General features: G+C 36.2%; 1 protein-coding gene across 1 annotated transcript in view; it reads right to left on the bottom strand.

Annotated features, from left to right (window-relative positions):
• The window catches only part of LOC145677345 (mannan endo-1,4-beta-mannosidase-like), a gene marked incomplete at its 5' end in the record, with an annotated part of 74,617 nt that extends 57,026 nt beyond the window's left edge, over positions 1-17,591 (bottom strand). The window contains one exon of the mRNA XM_081747871.1: positions 17,412-17,591. Within this exon, the coding sequence (XP_081603997.1) occupies positions 17,412-17,591 (180 nt within the window). The remainder of the gene's footprint in view (positions 1-17,411) is intronic.
• Between the last annotated feature and the right edge of the window lie 1,082 nt (positions 17,592-18,673).

The following is an 18,673-nucleotide window of genomic DNA, read 5'->3' on the forward strand; positions in this document are numbered from 1 at the left end:
GCAGGTGCACTAGGTCGAGACCTTGTAGCTGCACTGGGATCCACTTATCTCGTCAAGTTGTATATCGGCGATTACAAAAATTCAGAGGTACGAGTATGTACGGCGACCCCTTAAGTGCATTCTTTTCACACTACAGTAGCGCCAGGCACATGTACAGTGGTATATAGCCCACAGTAGGCGGATTCTAGGGAGTGGAGTAGTCTACTCTTCAGTGATGAGTCACGATTTAGTTTGGAGAGGGTTCTAGGAACACGTTACCACCATTAAAATGTTTAAAAGGTCAAGTATGAAGGCCCTCATGTTATGGTATACAGCGGCAACACGTTACAGGCCAGTACACCACTTTATATGTTCCGAGCAATGAACAGAAGAGCTAAGATCTACAAGAACATCATTCTTGAACAGTATGTCCGATTGTTCCGTTCTTCTGAATTTCGTTTTATAAATGATAATGCAAGTTCATATAGGGCACAGTTGGTGGAAGATTACCTGCAGCATGAAGACATCTCGTCTCGATTGGTCAGCACTGTTACCCGACCTCAATCCCATTCAACATGCATGGAATGACCTCGGACGACGTATTGCAACTTTAACACCTCCACCATGGTCAGTTGTTGAACCATGCAGAGTGCTTGTTAAAAAGTGGAATGTTTTACTACGGAGGGTATGCTTATCGTTTTCACTATCTTGAGGTCTGCCATCTTGTATCTCGCTGTAATGTACCATTACAGTTGAAAGTAATGGCAACTATTTTTTACTCACCCTATACCTAGTGACTTTTTTTAAAAAATTCGATTTCGGTTTAATTACACGATGTATTTATCCTCTTTACTTCAAATTAAATGTAATGAATCGAAAGGTCTCATTAGGAATCATATTTTCACGGAATAACATATTTATTTATATTTTGATTAATTGTAAATTCCATTTTCGCATACGTATACAAGTTGAATAGTTACAAGGTTTACCATTCTGAGTCATACCGAAACATAGTTCCGCCATTGGATATAAATTTTCTTAATTTCAGACCAATGCTGAATTTGGCCAGGTAACTAAACCTTCCCTCACCCCCTCTCACTAGTCCATAGTCAATTTCAGATCCGGTTATATCTGGATTTCACCAATTTCTATTTGCTTTGTAATTTCCGCGACTGAAAGACTCCGCCCTGATTGGTGGAATCCTTCTATCCCTGTCCTTTTCGGCGCAATGTTATCATTCTTACCGTGGACGCTTCTGGGAGCAAAACCGTAAAATAGATTACCATCTTTCTGCTGGAAAGGACTGATCTTTTAATGAGAGCAAGGTAAAATTCAATTTAATTTTATAGTTAAAAACTGAAGACGGCGTAGGAGCCCAAAAACTCTGCATTTTTAATTTAAAAAACAATAATTCAGTGAAATATCAGATTCCGGTTTACAGGACGCCATGTTGCTGCTAAGCTAGCACAAACAGAATGAAAGTGTGATTTTACTTTCCTTTTCTTTCAAACCATAAAATTCAGTTAGGGATTAGGAAAAATACGACCTGTTTTGTGCATTTTGTTCGTGTATTTGGTAGATATGATTGTTTTTATTATTCAGTAAGTGCATGTACATAGTAGGTTTCATAGTTGTAATATTAACTATCAGAATGATAGCTTAATCTAACAAAAAGGGCTCCTATTCACTTTCAGGACATCAAACTCTAGTAAATATGTTTTAAATAATTGGTATTGGACCTAGGGTTACCCTTCTCATTTTATCCCCCAAACGTTCAATAGAGCCAACTTTATATACCGACAAGGGAGTAATGTGTTTTAAGTTTAATATATCAGGTACTTGCCTCTAATATGCATATAATAAATGGTGCTTGTTTAGTTAGTAGTTTTATGTGTAGTACTTATAGTGTTGTATGTAGTTAGTAGTTCTGTGTGAGTGCGTGATTTTGCTGTGAGGACAGTGTATTTACCATGCGTTAATTTAATACCATTTGTCTAACTCGAAGTACACTAAACAAGAGTAAATATTAGAGTTTTGATTAATAAGTGTAAGGATATATTTTAGTACACAGTAAATTATTTCTCTACCGCAGCGCCATCGTGTCCGTTTTTGCTTATCAGTTGTTTGTTGACATTACGTCATTGCATGAGTTAGCGATCTAGGTTTTTGATTATCGCTCCTTATTCTCAAATTACATCCAGTGGACATGGTTTTCGGTTCATATGAGTATACGTTTCGATGAAATAGCATGAGAGCTTATAGTGTTGAAAATTACAGCTCGTTACCTCAATTAGAAACCTAAATAATAAATTAGAAACTGAAATCAAGAATGCATATTTTCTTAATAGAAGTAAGCCTACATGATGTTACTGTTTGTTTTGAAATGCAATATTAAATTCACTTTTACCGTTGCTGTAGAAAGATTTCATTGTTGGTTTAGTTCTATCAGCAAATCAGAAATAAAATAATCATTGACAATTTAACTTTCAGTGAATACACATATGGATTTCTTTTACAAAACTGCGAAGTAGAGATGCAAGGGCTCGGAAAAAAACCGGCTTTTTTTAAAAAAAACTCGGTTTTTTCTGCTTTGCTTTTTTGCTTGGGAAATTTTGGGCTTTTTTCAAAATTCTGCTTTAAATTGATAAAGCAGACTTTGTTTCGCTTCTCTATAACACAAAAAGTCATTTAATTAGTGGTTGATGCCGATAATAATATAAAACCTCGAAAATAAACCATGAATTTCGAGAAGATATTTCAAACAATTTTACTTCAACATTTTTACATTATGAATTCCAAAGGATTAACCAGTGTATAGAATAAAGTTTTTTTAACCTCTTATATACAAAAGCAAGCAGAGTTGGCAAGAACCATGGTTGTTTCTGAAAATGACAAAAGCCCGTTTTTTGGGGGGAGTTTAAACCAGGTTTTTTTGGGTTTAAACCTGTTTTTTTTTATTTAGATATTTTGCTCTATGTATTTATATTACTATTCACAGAAATAAGTTTGTTTCGCCTTGGTGTTATTATGCAACAACGGGATTATGCTGGAAGAGGTCCCATAAGCTTAAAGAAGTCCGTTCAGTAAATTTCTTAAATTGAGAAACTCCCGCCCTAGCCACCGGGAAAATCCCGTCATTATTTTAAATGTAAAACAATAACGGGAAAATCCTGTTATTGCTTTTCATGTAAAATTTAAAGGTCAACGTATCATAATCAATACGCTAAAACTGAGGTATTAAATTACAAATTTAGTATGTAGATATCATTGAAAGTCCAATCCAAGCTAATGTTGGAAGCTACGTAGGCAATCGATAAATTTTGCCAATTTCTATCAATATATTTAAGCAACCTTGGCTTCTTTATAAAACAACAGGCATGCAGAAATATATAATTTGGTTTCGTTTCGTATGTTTAGGCTTAACATCATTACGTAATACCGAGGTTATCAAGGAGAAGACTTTCGCTTAAACTGACCTCCGAACCGCTACTTGGTTTACACATGAAAGAAAAGCTGTGGTTCGACCGAGAATTGAACATGGGACACCTTGATTAAAAGGTGAAAAGGAAATAAGACTAATGCAGATGATTTGACATGTGGAAACGTCACCATGAAGTTCGCATTTTTGTTCTCTTTATTTTTTTAAATTTAAACCAGTTATTTAAAAAAAACAGCTGGTGTAAACGAGCTAACCCTAAAAATAAAAACTTCTTTTTAAAAAAATAAACCAATAACTAGCAAAATTGTATGTAGTATTTTTACTTCAAAATATTCCATTCCCTCTATTTGAAACAAAATAAAATTAAAATAAAACATAAGAAAAATACTTACATTTATATGATACACTTAAAGGCTGCACATCTAGAGCTTTTGGTTCTGTATATTCTTGAAATTCTATATTTGAGTTTTATATAACCACCATCACGGTTTATCCAATCCTCAAGTTTTCTGAATTTTTAACAAGAGGGATTCAACATATCATTACGGAACCCCCCTACCAAAAAAAAAGGACTACGAAATATATTTAAACTAAATACAACTGCACAATAAACATGACTGAGTGGTTAGCTTTTGCGCTTCTATCGGGAAGTCCGGGATTCAACCCAGCATTCGACCATTCTGACAACGCTTTTCTTCATTCCACCTGTGAATGTAGAAATAGTGCGTGTATTGGCCGACTAGGAGTGTAGGAGTTGGCAGATTTCCTTTCTTATTGTTTTTAAATTGTTATTATTACTAATTACCAGCAGTGATGGTTTTGCGAAGGTTAGGGGGTCGGTCTTTCGGACTGAAGCTTGTTCTCCAAATTTGCGGAATGTTTAAACGAACGAAATATCTATTAGTTATGCCTTTACTCATAAACTTTAAGCTCCCGTCAAATAAAAATTACGAATGTTTAGAAAAACTAAACATAAGTAAGAAAAACCCCTCCCAAAGTACTTTTCTAAATCCGCTACTGATTATTTGTATAAATTGGAATTCAAGGTTGTATCCGGAAAATTATTGCTAAATCATTGCACAACTACAGTATAACAGAAATGTGCAAGTACGGTTTGACGGACATATTGAAAAACGTATACTTTGGCGGATATATAGAAAAACGTAAGTTTAACTTTTGTGCTAGAAGCTAGAGTACTAAGCTCTTAGAAATGAAACACGGATGACAAACTAAAATGACCTAGAGAAGAAAAAAAATGTCGATAACTTAAAAGTTAAAATAAAGTTAAATAGCCTGTAAAATTGCCCTCAAATACTACATTCTTCATGTTATTTAATTCGTAAAACATGTGCTCCATCCATCTTGATGGTGAATTACAGAGCTAAAAATGGCAGTAGGTCATGAAATTCTTATCTAACTATAGAATATACTATAAGAAAGCTATTTAGATAGAAAAATCATGAAAATGAAAAAAGCCAAAATTTCCAAATTCTCGTTTTTTCCCAAAAAAGCCGGCTTTTATGTAAAAAAAAAAACATCGATTCAAAAAAGCTGGCTTTTTTGCATCTCTACTGCGAAGTAAATATAATTTTGGTGTTTCGGAACGAAGAGTCCGTGGTTCGATCAATGTTATCGTGTAGCAGTTTAAGCGTGACGGATTGTTATAATTATAGATTTATTCGTGCATAATGTAATATGTGTATAGCCTGCGTGTAAATGTATGTAATAGCGTGTCTGTAAAATATTACTTCTCGTGGAAATGAGTAAATAATGAATACATGTAATGATATAGTAAATACGATTATGATATAAAATGAATGAGATGATAGGACACCTGTACTTAAATGGATAGGCCCAGTGTATATTATATTGAGAATATGAATATGTTTACTGAAAATCTCTCGCGTTTTGACTTCTACACCGATACATTCATCCAACCGAGTTTGCTATTGGATAGTAATGTGTAGTTGGGAATTATACGTTACTTCACATTTAAGTATCTCATATTAACAGCCCCGGTACTTAAGAATTTCATCAGATAGGGTAGCATCATGTAGGAATTACATTTGAAGGTTTACGGAAATGATAATTAAGAAAAATAACTGTTATATCCTGGGATCATCGGAAAGTACAGGTTTGGTTATTTGTATCTTTAACATTCATTGACTCTCCGAGATTTTTTCTACGTTGCTTACATTATTTACCGTGCAGTATTCATATAGCTAATAGATCGGATGAGGCTATCCAATTAAATCAACCGCTACTAAAATAATATCTAGGTACATTGCGTACCCGCATGTCGACCCCTGATCCTCTAAAGTATTTTCGTTTTTGTTTTCTTAGTCTAATTGGATGATGATGGAAATTAATCGACATCCCAGACCTTGGGCTGTCTGCTCAGGGTAGCCATCGGTGATGTTTGGTCACTGAAAGCACCGATCCAAAATTCAGTTTATTAATTTTTATTTTGGCAAATTACTAGTTAGGGATATCTTAGCAATTATTTTACTCTAGTTTCATTACTATTTTGGTGTTTCTTAGTTTTCTGAGAGGTCGGATTATTTTTTTCAAAAATTCCAAATTAAGATTCTGCACCGACCTTCCGGTAAGGCCGTGGTCTCCAAGAACTCAACCGGATACAGCGAGGAGGGGAATTTCCTTAAAGCTTTCGACTTTCTGAAAATTCCCTTGTGGGTACGGGCTCGTTGCGGGCTTGGAGATAACTTTCTGGACTACGTATTTAAGTAAGTCACCCTCTTTCGGCATATGTGAATATTTTTGGCTGTGAGTTGTTATATATTTAAATTCGATCACTCGTCTGTGTAGTGAGTAGTACCTCAATCTTCCACCTTTCGCTGGCGTCACTTTCTCTATCTTGTCTCTTTCTTCCTTCTTACTTCAAGATTTTTTTCAACCTTCCCCCCTCCTATTCTGAAACTATTGAAAACATACAATGTTCATATCACTTAATTCGATTGGATGTACTAACTGAGACATCGAGGGATACAATTCGTGGAGGCATTTCCTGTATTTCAGAACAACTTACTACCGTTTTTCACGATAGTCAACCCACCATGGGAGGGACTAACGAGAGGGTACACTACGATTTCAGATTCTCAGAAGCTTGATTATTGTTCATCGATCGTACAAACTATACCCATTGATTACTGACTTCTCGTTTCTTTCTATTGATTGGTTATATGGTGTATATGTATTAGTAGTTTGGGCCCACTAATTTCAAATAATCTTGATTTTTCTTTCACTGTATATACATACATACATACATATTATATATATATATATATATATATATATATGCTTACATAGTTTGAAAAATTACGTGCCTGTTCTATTTGTTGTATTTCCACTTCTTGTGTCAACTTATTAAATAATATCAACCATTTCTCGATACGAGGATCTTAGTAAATTGAATTATTAATTATCGGGTTTATATATACATTTCAATGTTGCAACCTTATTAAAAGAAAAGAATCTTCGTTAGACAGGATTTTTTGTTTTGTTTTGAGCCAAGAAAATCTGAATACTTGTTGAATATGAAAAGGTTATGTAGAAAATTAAGTGTCGACGAAATACTAAGATTGATATTAGAATAAAATTTATTATATTGAGTAATATGAATATATATATGAGCGAATATGTAAAGGGCTCGGTATTTACCCTGGTTGTTTTAGGTTACCATAGATTTTTGACACCCGATATGGACCAACTAGTTGTGATTGGAGAGTATTACCGCGTAACTTGTAATAAATAATAACTTACGGATTTGTTATTAATGTTCGTAACTATTTAATTTTTAATACTATGTTAAATGTTGCATGTAAATAGAACAAGTAACAGGTCGTAAAAATAATCTAATCCGTATCTAAAGTTATTTTGTGAAACCATAACGAAATCAGTGAATTATGAAACAGTGTGCCCTAAATCCTTCCCCTACGACCGGAAACATAACTATTTGTCATTCGCCAGTTCGGTGACTAGAATCTCTTAACTTCACGATCTAGACCAGGAATAAAATTCAATGAATTGAATGTGGTTAATAATTTCGTAATGTAAATACAGGACCTAGGATAGGTCCAGAGACCTAGCTCCATTGAAATATCATATAATAGAAATATGTTCCCAATGTTTGGGACTAGATTCACTATTTTAAATCTCAAGAAATTTGGAATTTTCATACCAAGTGCGTTAAGTTACTAAATGGAAAATATATATAATCTGAAGCAACTTTTTTGTCTGTAGTTAAGACAAACGACTAACTACTCTCATGGACGCCAATCATAGTGCATAAAGAGAGTTGATAAAGGAGTTATTATCGACGTGAGAAAAGGACTCATAAAATTGTCGAAATTTCCCTTCTTGGGATAGAGACTCAATAAAAATGCTATCAATTTTTTTTCAAATGATTAACCAATTATATTTTTTCATTCTTCTTTCACATTGATATGTATTCGTTCGTACTGAATCTTAAATTTGTTCAATGTTGACCTTTGTTTTTTCCTCTTCTTCTTTCGTTTTGTCGATTTTTTGTAACGTAGTCCAACTCTTAATGTATCTGCAAAGAGAAATGTGTTATTCGATATTGTTGAAAAGTAACAAATTTCTGTGCATGCCTATGAACCATATTATTACTATTATTATTTTCTTTTCATGTATCGAAATTTTTTCCCTGTTCTGTCAAATTACGTTTTCTTGGAATGTAATAAATGTCTATAGAAATGTAGTTAGGTTAGTTTAATTCAACTAAATGCAACCCGAAGTATACATTGTCCTGTATGAATGTGAGTGTGAGTGAAATGTAGGTTTAGTATTAAGTGCACCAATTCTTTTTACATATATGGGTGACTTTCTGTAATTAATGGTAGTTAACAATTAACGTCGTTGAGAAGTCAATACTAACTCAATTTAAGTTGGCTCTATAAAAGAAGCAGAAGGGAAAGAAATAGCCTGAACGAACGATCATCATGGGAGAACCTCGAAAGTCAAAATCTTCGACAAACATGTGTGTTACTTTGAATTTGTTTTGTTCTTCTCTCTGGTCAATTCTAACATGCTGTTAACTTCATCATTTATACTTTAAGTACTGGATACTAGTCAAGAACTTTCGGAAATATTGAATAAACTGTTAAATTAAACTTTCCTCATCTTCTTACTTTCCCTCTTTTCCTCTCCTCCTATCCCATCTTCCTCTTCTTTTCTTTACTTCTTCTGTTTTTAATAAAACTGAAAAGGGGGTCGTGACTGGGAATTCTATATATAATAAACACGGTCATGTATTTATTTTATTTTATTTTTCTTCGGAAGTCCGATATAAAAGTTGTTTTTATTTTGGTTGAACCTTGTATGTTCGAAAGTAAGAAATGGATTATATATTCCTATATAATTAGACATAAGCCGATAGATTCATGAATATCACCACCAAGGGCGAAGGCTTCCCACTCACGACTTATTTCATGCTTCTCATTTGCACGATACAGAGCTTCCCCCCTCTTTTGTTACGAGCGGAGTTTTGTTTTCTTTCTTTCTTTCTTTTTTTCTCTTTCTTCTTTTTTTCCTTTTAATCGCTCGACTTTTTTAATAGAAAGGAGGTCATTAATATATAAAATTGGGCTAGAATTTTACGAGAAATACAATGGTGAATTCTGTATATCCATAAGTTTATATTTGTAAGACATAATGAAATGCACATTGATATGAATTCGTTAGTTCAAATATTTCTTAACAACTGTATCTTTTTTGAAAAGAATTCAAATCAGGAAAACCTAATGGATGCTATTGAGAACATCGCAGGTCGCTACATACGAAGGTATAATCAGCTTGAAATCGTTACCGACTGCAGACAAAATGAAATGGTATGAGACGATCACAAACCTTAAAAAACTGATAGAAGATGGATGACATAGTTTCCATTGGATTATTCGAGTTAGAAGACAAACCTTCATAAGCAGCCACCTATTTAGTATGCATTAATATACATTCGGTTTCCCTGATTTGATTTCTAAAAAAGTACATCCGCGGGATTTTTCACAAAAGAGGGCAAAGTTTGTTCTCTCGTTTTGTATTTTTAATATAGCTGTAATAAGAGAAAGAATATGCACAGAAGTCGCACTGAGGCTGATTTATATGGTACCATCTCGGTATTCAGGGTAGTGTCACATGGCATAATCACTAAGAACGCCAGGAACTTTTACTTAGTGGAGCGTTCAAAAGAAAAGAGGGAGTGCACCCAGAATAATAATATACATTTTTACACAAACTCAAAGAAAACAATATTTTTTCTCCCAGGGATGTGTGTAAGGAAATTTGGGGTAGTATTAAGGGTGTTGGGGGTGCAGAATACTCCCTGGATATAATAACTATTTTTACAATAGAAGTTGTAAACCTAAAAAATAAACTAAATACTGCAGCATTAAATTCATAAAATAATTGCTTATTCCCAGTAACTTAATATAAAGGTAACCAAGAAATTTCTGTCACTTGTTGTGGAGGTCTGTGTTCAATTGGCCCTCACACTGTGAGTTGAATGCGAATGGCGGAGATAAGTCGAAACTCAGTTGTTGGTGTGGGTATATCCAACATACTACCTGATTGTGGCAGTTCACTTACACTGTGAACTTGCGTAAGAACAAAGTGAATATCGGACCTCCACAGAGTGTCATAAGGACGTTATGCTGTACAAGTTCAAACTGGGGTCAAAGGCCGCTGCAGCGGAGCGGAAGATATGCCAGGCCTTTTGTGAGGGCGTCGTGACTACGCGGAGAGTGCAGAGTGGTTTAACAAGTTTAAGGACGGTGACGAAATACTCGAAGGCGCACCACGTGCCAGAAGACCAACACATGTACAAAATGAAGATCTTCAGGCAGCAATTGAGGCGAACAGTGGCCAGACATGTGAGCATCGGCGCAAATCTGTCTTGAACATTGGGGGGGACGGGTAAGACCGTTCCCATAATATATATACATACAATGCTCAAAATATTTGTGAAATTGAAAAAGTTGAAGTTGTGGAGGATCAGGGGAGCAGAATCGTCTTCAGTGCCATATTTAGGGGTCTATCGGGCTCAAGCTCCCCCTGAAATAAATTTGTTAGTTTTTCGCATACCACATACAACAATAATTCTTCTTACCATTTCTAAGAATGTCATTGACTTTCCATTTTCTTATACTCTTTGTTCAGAAATAATACTGCATTTGTCAAATTTCATTCCATGAAAGAATTATGTTCTTTTGTTCTTTCTTTCGTCCTTTCTACGTTTCTGTTTCCTTTTCTTAACGTTACTTTCTTTCGTTTCGCCTATCATACTTTATCGACCGTTGTCAGTTGTGATTCAAGTCGACCGTCATCAATAACACCAAAACTAAGAGGAGTTGATAAGCGAAACTGGTGTTCCACACCAACTTACGCGGATATCAACATGACGGGACTTTAGTTATTATAACAAAGGAAAAATTATATCGTTTAGTTATTTTTAAAAGAAGGAAATATTTGAATTAAAGAAAACCAAAACGGGGGAATAATTAGCCCGGGAAATTAGGAAGGCCAAGAGGATGTTTCCTTTTTCTTGTATGAATAGAATAAAGGGTTAGATTCACTCCTAAATTTTTGTATCATACCATATAGGATTTATCGGTCTGCAATTCTTGCCATTATAACTTCAATTTATGCATAAATTAAAGTATATTTAATTCTCAAACTCAGGTGTGCAATTAATTGCCCACTTCCTTTCCTGGGCATAGCCCCTCGATACAAAATCCTAAAGATGCCATTGATTGTCTTCAGCATTGGGAGGTGGCCAGATTTGAGGCTTATTCTAGATAAGGGTGAAACTCATATACGGTAGATGACTCTGGTTTCTGAGGTGAGCCTCTTGTAGAGTATATTATATACTAGGCGATGTAGATGAAGTAGTAGTACATATCAGTATTACAAATAACTGCCGTGAACACATTCTGAAATCTGAATACATGTATATTTATAATTGGTATGTTTCTAATTAGACATCCACAAAGATCTACGTTAAAATTGTTTTATAATAATATAAATAATGACAAAACTATAAAGAAAGAATAACAATTACGTATGACGCAACAATACTTTTATTTGAGCAAAATGATGAGGAATCGTTACAGAAATCTGAAACATGTCATATACTCTTAAGTTAACAGATGTAACCTTAAGATTATGGAGAAAAATATTCCAGCAATTGAATTCTTTTCTTTGCTTACGAAGCATCCTCTTTCAAAAGAAAAATTGGGACACACGGAAATACGTAGGAACAAACTATGGTTCGACCAGGAATGCATTAAGGTAGTAGAGAAGAGAAAACAGGCAAAATTACGTTGGCTACAAAATCCTAATCAAATAACTGCACAAAATTTCGTAGACATTAGGCGGGAAACTTCCAAAACTTTTAGAACAAAGGATCGCGATTTTTTGAAGACTAAAATTAAGGAACTTCAAGATAATAGTAAAAATAAAAACATTCGGGACATGTATAAAGGGATCAACGATTCTAAGAAAAGCTATCAACCTCGTGCTAATATTAAAGAAAGCCGATGGAACAGTTCTCCCTGATACAGATAGCATTTTAAATAAATGGAAAGACTTCTTTGACGATTTGGTGAACACGCAGCCAAAAGCTAATATGCATGGAGAAAGGGAGATACACACCGCAGAACCATATAACCCAGAGCCCAACCGAATAGAAGTAGAAATCGATATAAAGAAATTAAAGAAACACAAATCTCCGGGTGTAGACGAAATTCCGGCTGAGTTAATTTTAGCTGGAGGTGAAAAATCGTGGAACAAGATACACAAACTCATACCTCTTATCTGGAACAAGGAAGAATTGCCACAAGAGTGGAAAGAATCAATCGTTGTTCCAATCCACAAGAAAGGCGACAAAACTGACTGTAATAATTATGGAGGCATCTCTCTCCTGTTAACATTCTATTAGCAAGATTGACCTCATACGCAGATGAAATTATTAGGGATTATCAGTGCGGATTTAGACTAAATCGATCAACTATCGACCAAATATTTACAATTCGTCAACTCGAAAAGAAGTGGGAATACAATACCCCGGTACATCAGCTATTTATTGATTTTAGAAAGGCTTACGTCTCGGTTAGAAGAGAAACATTGTACAACGTTCTTACAGAATTTGGAATACCGAAAAAGCTAATTCGATTAATTATGGCATGTTTAAACGAATCCAAAAGTAAAGTTCGGGCAGGAAAAGTTTTGTCCGCGAGCTTTCACGTCGAGAATGGCCTGAAACAAGGAGATGCGTTGTCGCCATTATTATTCAACTTTGTCCTGGAATACGCTATAAGGAAAATCAAAGATAACAACCAGGGCCTAGAGTTGAACTGTGCTCACCAGGTTATGGCGTGCGCTGATTATGTAAATTTAATAGGTGATGATAGGAGAATAATAGAAAGAAATTAAAAGATCTTATTAAACGCTTGCAGGGACATGGGTTTAAGAGTAAATGCAGAGAAAACTAAATACATGGAAGTGCGTCGGGACCGTAATATGGCAAATTATGAATGCGTTAAAATATTAAATACCTGTAATACTTTTGATAAAGTGGATAGTTTCAAATATCTAGGATCAATATTAACAAACGAAAATCATTCAAGAAGAAATTAAATGTCGACTAGAAACAGGAAATCCGTGTTATTATTCAGTTCAAAATCTCTTGTTGTCGAGGAATTTGAAGCTTAAAATATATAAAACGATAATCATGCCTGTTGTTCTGTATGGTTCGAAACATGATCGCTTGCTCTGAGGGAAGAACATAGACTGAAAGCACTTGAGAACAAGACCCTGGACGAATATTCGGACCCAACAAGAAGAGGAATGGGGAATGGCGGAAACTTCATAACGGGGAACTACATAATTTATACGGATTACCAAACATTCTTAGGGTCATGAAGTCTAGGTGGCTTAGATGGGCAGGTCATGTAGCTAGAATGGAAGAAAGTAGAAACGCTTTCAAAGTCTTGACTGGCAGACAAATCGGAAAACGACCATTAGGAAGACCAAGGCGCAAATGGGAGGACAATATTAAGATGGATCTCGCAGAAATAAAAAATCCAAAGTAGAAAGTGGATCCAGTTGGCTAAGGATAGAAGTCAGTGGAGAGCTTTTGTGAACTCGGCATTGAACCTCCGGGTTCAATAGGCCAGAGAGTTAGTTAGCTTACGAAGCATGAGTAGATGCCTAGGATGATACTACAAATAGATGAAATACGCATTTACTGAAAAGATGGGTTCTACTGACATTGGGTAATCTATATACTCTTCGTATGCTAGGGCCCAGGGGAGAGGAGGAGATAAAATTTCACATGAGGTTACGTCACACACAGTCGCACGCCTTCATTTTCATTAAAAATGGAAAAGCCAAGAGAAATCAATTTAATCTCACTTTCGTTTGTGGCAGTCAGACACAAATAATCACACTTATATGCAAAAAAAAAAAAAAAAAAAAAATCAAATCGGATTATTGGGAGAGCCTCCAGTTCAAATGTTGGGGGAGGACATGTCCCGCCATTTTCCCGGAATTTGTGTCCGTACCTACGGCTGAGACAACTTACCAGCATGAGGATAGGGGCATATCCTCGTCTCGCATTTATTGCAATTTGTGCCCAAGTAGCGGAAGTGGATATTGATGAGACTACTAAACGCACTACAGCACGAAGTTCAGTTTGAAATACTACAGAATACGATCCTTTTTAAAAGATGGAAAAGCCAAGAGATATCAATTTCATTTTACATTCCTTTGTGGCAGGCGGACACAAATCATCACACTTATCCCAAAAAGCACTTTTCACGTCAGATTATTGGGGGGACAGTCCCCCCCAGGTCCAAGATTGGAGGGGACATGTCCCCTTCGTCCCCCCCGGGATTTGCGCCAGTGCATGTGAGGAACTGGGACCACATTTCAGTGTGAGTGGAGAAACCATTCGGCACCATTCTATCAACTTGGGAAGCACTACAAGTTGGGTCGATGGGTCCTACATGATTTGACTCCGAGCCAGAAGACAACGCGATTAGACACCTGTGTTTCTTTGCTGTCTCGTCTGAGAAAGAAGTCATTTGTGAACAGAGTGTTGACATGAGATGAGACGTAGGTCCTGTACGAAGCTCCACAACGCCGTCATCATTGGTTAGCATCCCATGGACCGGTTCCAAAATAGCCGGAACCAGCACTGCACCAGAAGAAGGTCCTTCTGTGTGTTTGATGGACTGCTCGCGCCATCGTTCATCGGGAACTGCTACCAGCTGGTCAGAGCATCAATGCAACTGTGTACTGTCAGCAGTTGAGCTGTGTTCAAGAAAAACTCAAAACTCTGGAGCCAGCACTTCTGAATCGCAAAGGGGTCCTCCTATTACAGGACAACGCTAAGCTCTGTGTGGCTAGCTCCTCCTCGGATATTGAACTGTCCGATTACCACTTGTGGCATTCCTTGGACAATCACCTTAGAGGACGCGTTCAAATTCCTAGTAGAGGTGAAAAATGCACTTGATAATTTCTTCGCTTCACGGCTCACCAAGTTCTACCGCGATGGAATCCATGGCCTTCCAGAACATTAGCAAGAGGTCGATGCTGATGGGGACTATTTTTGATCTTCTAAGTACGTCTTAGGTGACATATGCATGTTCGAAGGTGGTGGGTGAAAAAGCAACAGAACTTTCTTTGTTACTTGTACAACCTATTCATTTACTTGTTAGGGAGAGGCCATACCCTCACTTGTGGAATCCATAGATGTATGCCTATGGTTTAATATGTTGTTGTGTGTACTTGACAACCGAGAGTAGCAGAACCATCTTAACGGTACCATAGACACTTGTCCAGGGACCCCGCGAGCAGAATGGCATGTATTAATTACCTGTATTATGAGCAAAATTTAGTCATATGGACCAGAACACACTTGTTTGCTCTGGGCGTAATATGCTATTAAAACAACACTGGAGGGTTGATTAGATTAGACAGTAGAGTAGATGGCACTAGCGCGGGGCCCGATTGGGACCAATCGGTCCAATCGGCTTAAGGCCGGCCCTGTATATATGCTTTATTGTTGATACTTCTCGGAAGCGTGTTTAACATATTTCGCAAATCACAGTCTTAAAACATTATTGCCAGCCTGCAAAAACATTTTGTCTACATAAAAATCTGTAAACAAATTCAGATTGGTTGGTTCGATTTGAATTTAGTGTCCCTTTTAGCACCGAAAGTGTATGAGATGTGGATCTACAGTTTAATGCGGGATCGAAATTACTGTAACACATTGAAATGTTTTGAAGGTTTTCGCACCGGAATCGAACCTTGAACCCCGTGCACCGAAAGCGCACGCGCCAGCCACTTGAACAGCGGTGAGAACGCAAATTATGGTTTATGTTTTTTTCGTGTATCGAAATTACAACTGAATTAAATTTGCTTGTAAAACTTTTTTTTCTCATTTCAAAAAAGCAACTGTGGCATCGGAGACCTCCATCCTTCGTCTCTAAGCAATGCAAGTTTTGTTTACTAGGTGGCAGCAGTTGAGTCACAGTGCCTGAACGAGTGTATTACCTGGAGATATGGAATGTTCGATTGAAGAGCAATGATTAATTGTGAAATTCCTTACCGCAGCTGGACGTTGTGCAGCTGATATTAATCGCCGATTGGATAGTGCTGTTAAGAAGCGGGTTCATAAGTTCAAAGCAGGACGAACGAGTGTAAAAGATGAGCAAATGTCTGGACGTTCAAAAAAAAAGCATTAATTTATGCTAACATTGCCCGTGTTGGAAATTTCATAATGGAAGATAGGCGTGTCTCCATGCAGGAGCTTTGAGATACACTGAGGCTAGTACTGGGAACAGTAGAACGAATAATTCCAAACGAACTGGGCCTAAGGAAACTTTCTTCTCGTTAGGTTCCATGAATGTTTAATTATCAAAGAGGCAAGGATTCGAACAAGTGTTACAAATTTGACACTGTTCAGAAAAGAGGTACCAATTTCTTGGAAAGTGTTGTGACAATGGATGAATCACAGATCCCATTACTTAACCCAGAAACAAAAAGGCAGTCAATGCAGTGGAAACACACAGATTCCACCTCTCAAAATTTCGTCATGTGATATCTAATGAGAAGGTATTGCCCAGGGATGCAAATAAGCAACACAATTTTACTAGCCCAAGAAGAAAAGCTACTAGCCCATATCCCACAATAGAAATCATTCACTTACCTTCGGTATGATATTGAAGACTCGCCCGCAGCGATGAACCACTCGCCCCGGGCGAGCGGGCGAGTGATTATTTGCATCCCTGTGTTACACACTATCTTCTGGGATTCCAGGGAGTGACATTGCCCTGCCCTGTTCCGAAAGGTCACAAGTATTTTCGTACACTTCTAGATGCAGATTTTTTTATTTATTTATTTTATTTATTTATTTATTTATTTATTTTGCCAAAAGTGATTGAAAAACAACCCCAAATGGAAAATGGCAATTTCATCCTCCACATGGACATTGTACTGCCACACCGAGCTAATGTTGTAACCTCATTCTTGACTGACCACGGTATAGAACTTCTGCCACGCCCACCTAATCGCCAAATTTAGCCCCGACTGACTTCTGGTTCTTTCCAAGCCTAAAGGATTCTCTTCGTGGACGCCGTTTTGCCACTATATCATCCCTGGGAAGTGCTATTTTTCAGTGTCTGAAACATACCCCCAAAGATGACTATGTTACACAAAATGGACAGAGGGATGGTAACTGTGCATTAATAAAGAACAAGGGTTTATTGAAAAATAGACACAGGATAGTTCCCTGTATTTTTTTTCTTGAAAATTAGAATGAAACGGCACGTACTTTTTGTGTGTACTTCGTAGAACTGAGTAAAAATTCCAAATATGTATGGAGAAAGTAGGGATATCTGCGCTTGCATACATAACAATATTAATAAGTATCAATAGAAGTATAACTTACGGACGAAATTGCCACCAGCATTTCCAATTCGTTTTATCCATTCTTCAAGACGAGAACCATATTTTGAATATCCGTCATTCCCAAAATCACATCCGTAGCAATTCCACGCAATGTTGCTTCCAGACAGAAATACTTTTTGTCCGCGGTAAGTGAGAACTCCATTATTTACTGCCAAATAACCTTTCGAATTTGGCAAAAAGATTATTAACCATATAATTATCTTTTGGTAAATACACTTACAGAAATAATTCATATTCACGTTCCTTTGAGCGAGAAAATTTGTGTCACATGCAAAATTATGTCTTTGGGAAGTTGTTATTATACGTCAAATGGTGTTAATGCCTTAATGTTGATTTTTATAAGATAAGATAAACGTTTCCAATGAAAACGATGGTTGGGTTATGTCAGTCAAATGCTACAACATGCTACTTCCCTTTTGTATGTAAATTTATCGACCAATCGATCTATATGACAAGAAAATTACACCCATTAAAGTGCATTATGGAGATAGGTTCAAATATGTTGAATTACATATACACAATATATCTATTCATTCCTCGTACAGCCTTGGTTTCCAAAAAATAAAAAAATAAAAAAATAATAATAAAATAAAATAAAATAAAATAAAATCATGAAGTTAAAAATATCTACGCCTATAATGATGTGGCTTTCAGGGTATTAAAAAAGAATAAACAGAAAACAAAATTATAAAGTTTCGAACAATCACGAGGGTGATGCAAATGTCTTTGCGAAAAATTCCACTTAATAAACTATGTCGGATTTTTATGTTTCATTATCTTTGAATGAAGCCTGGAAGAATGTATATGCAAGTTTTTTTAAATGCTTTTCCTTTTCTTATTTAAAAAAAAGCATAGTTATGTAAAATGAGGTGAATTTACCTTGGGTAATTTCTAAACAATACCAGTCAGCATGTGTGGACTGGAACTACAGCACCCGGGCGAATGCTCGGTGCGACCTCCACTTTATGGTGCCCCTCCACAAAACTATTTAATAACGAAAATAAAATGAACAAATTTGTATGGAATATTTCAATTATTTTCCTGAAATAATACATAAAAATAATTCGCGTATGTTGTGAATCTTTGTTGGTAATCACTTTCCAAATAGTATGAAAGATTGGCTAACAAAATTACAGCGATATGTCAGGAATCTGCGGCTGTCTTTTTTAATCAAGCATCAAACCATTGAGGCATCAAACTAAACAGCCAGTCTGTTTGAAGTATAGTTATTTCAAATGTATG

This window comes from Thermobia domestica, unplaced genomic scaffold (genome assembly GCF_964235325.1).
Source record: "Thermobia domestica unplaced genomic scaffold, izTheDome1.hap1.1 HAP1_SCAFFOLD_799, whole genome shotgun sequence".
Lineage (NCBI taxonomy): Eukaryota > Metazoa > Arthropoda > Insecta > Zygentoma > Lepismatidae > Thermobia > Thermobia domestica.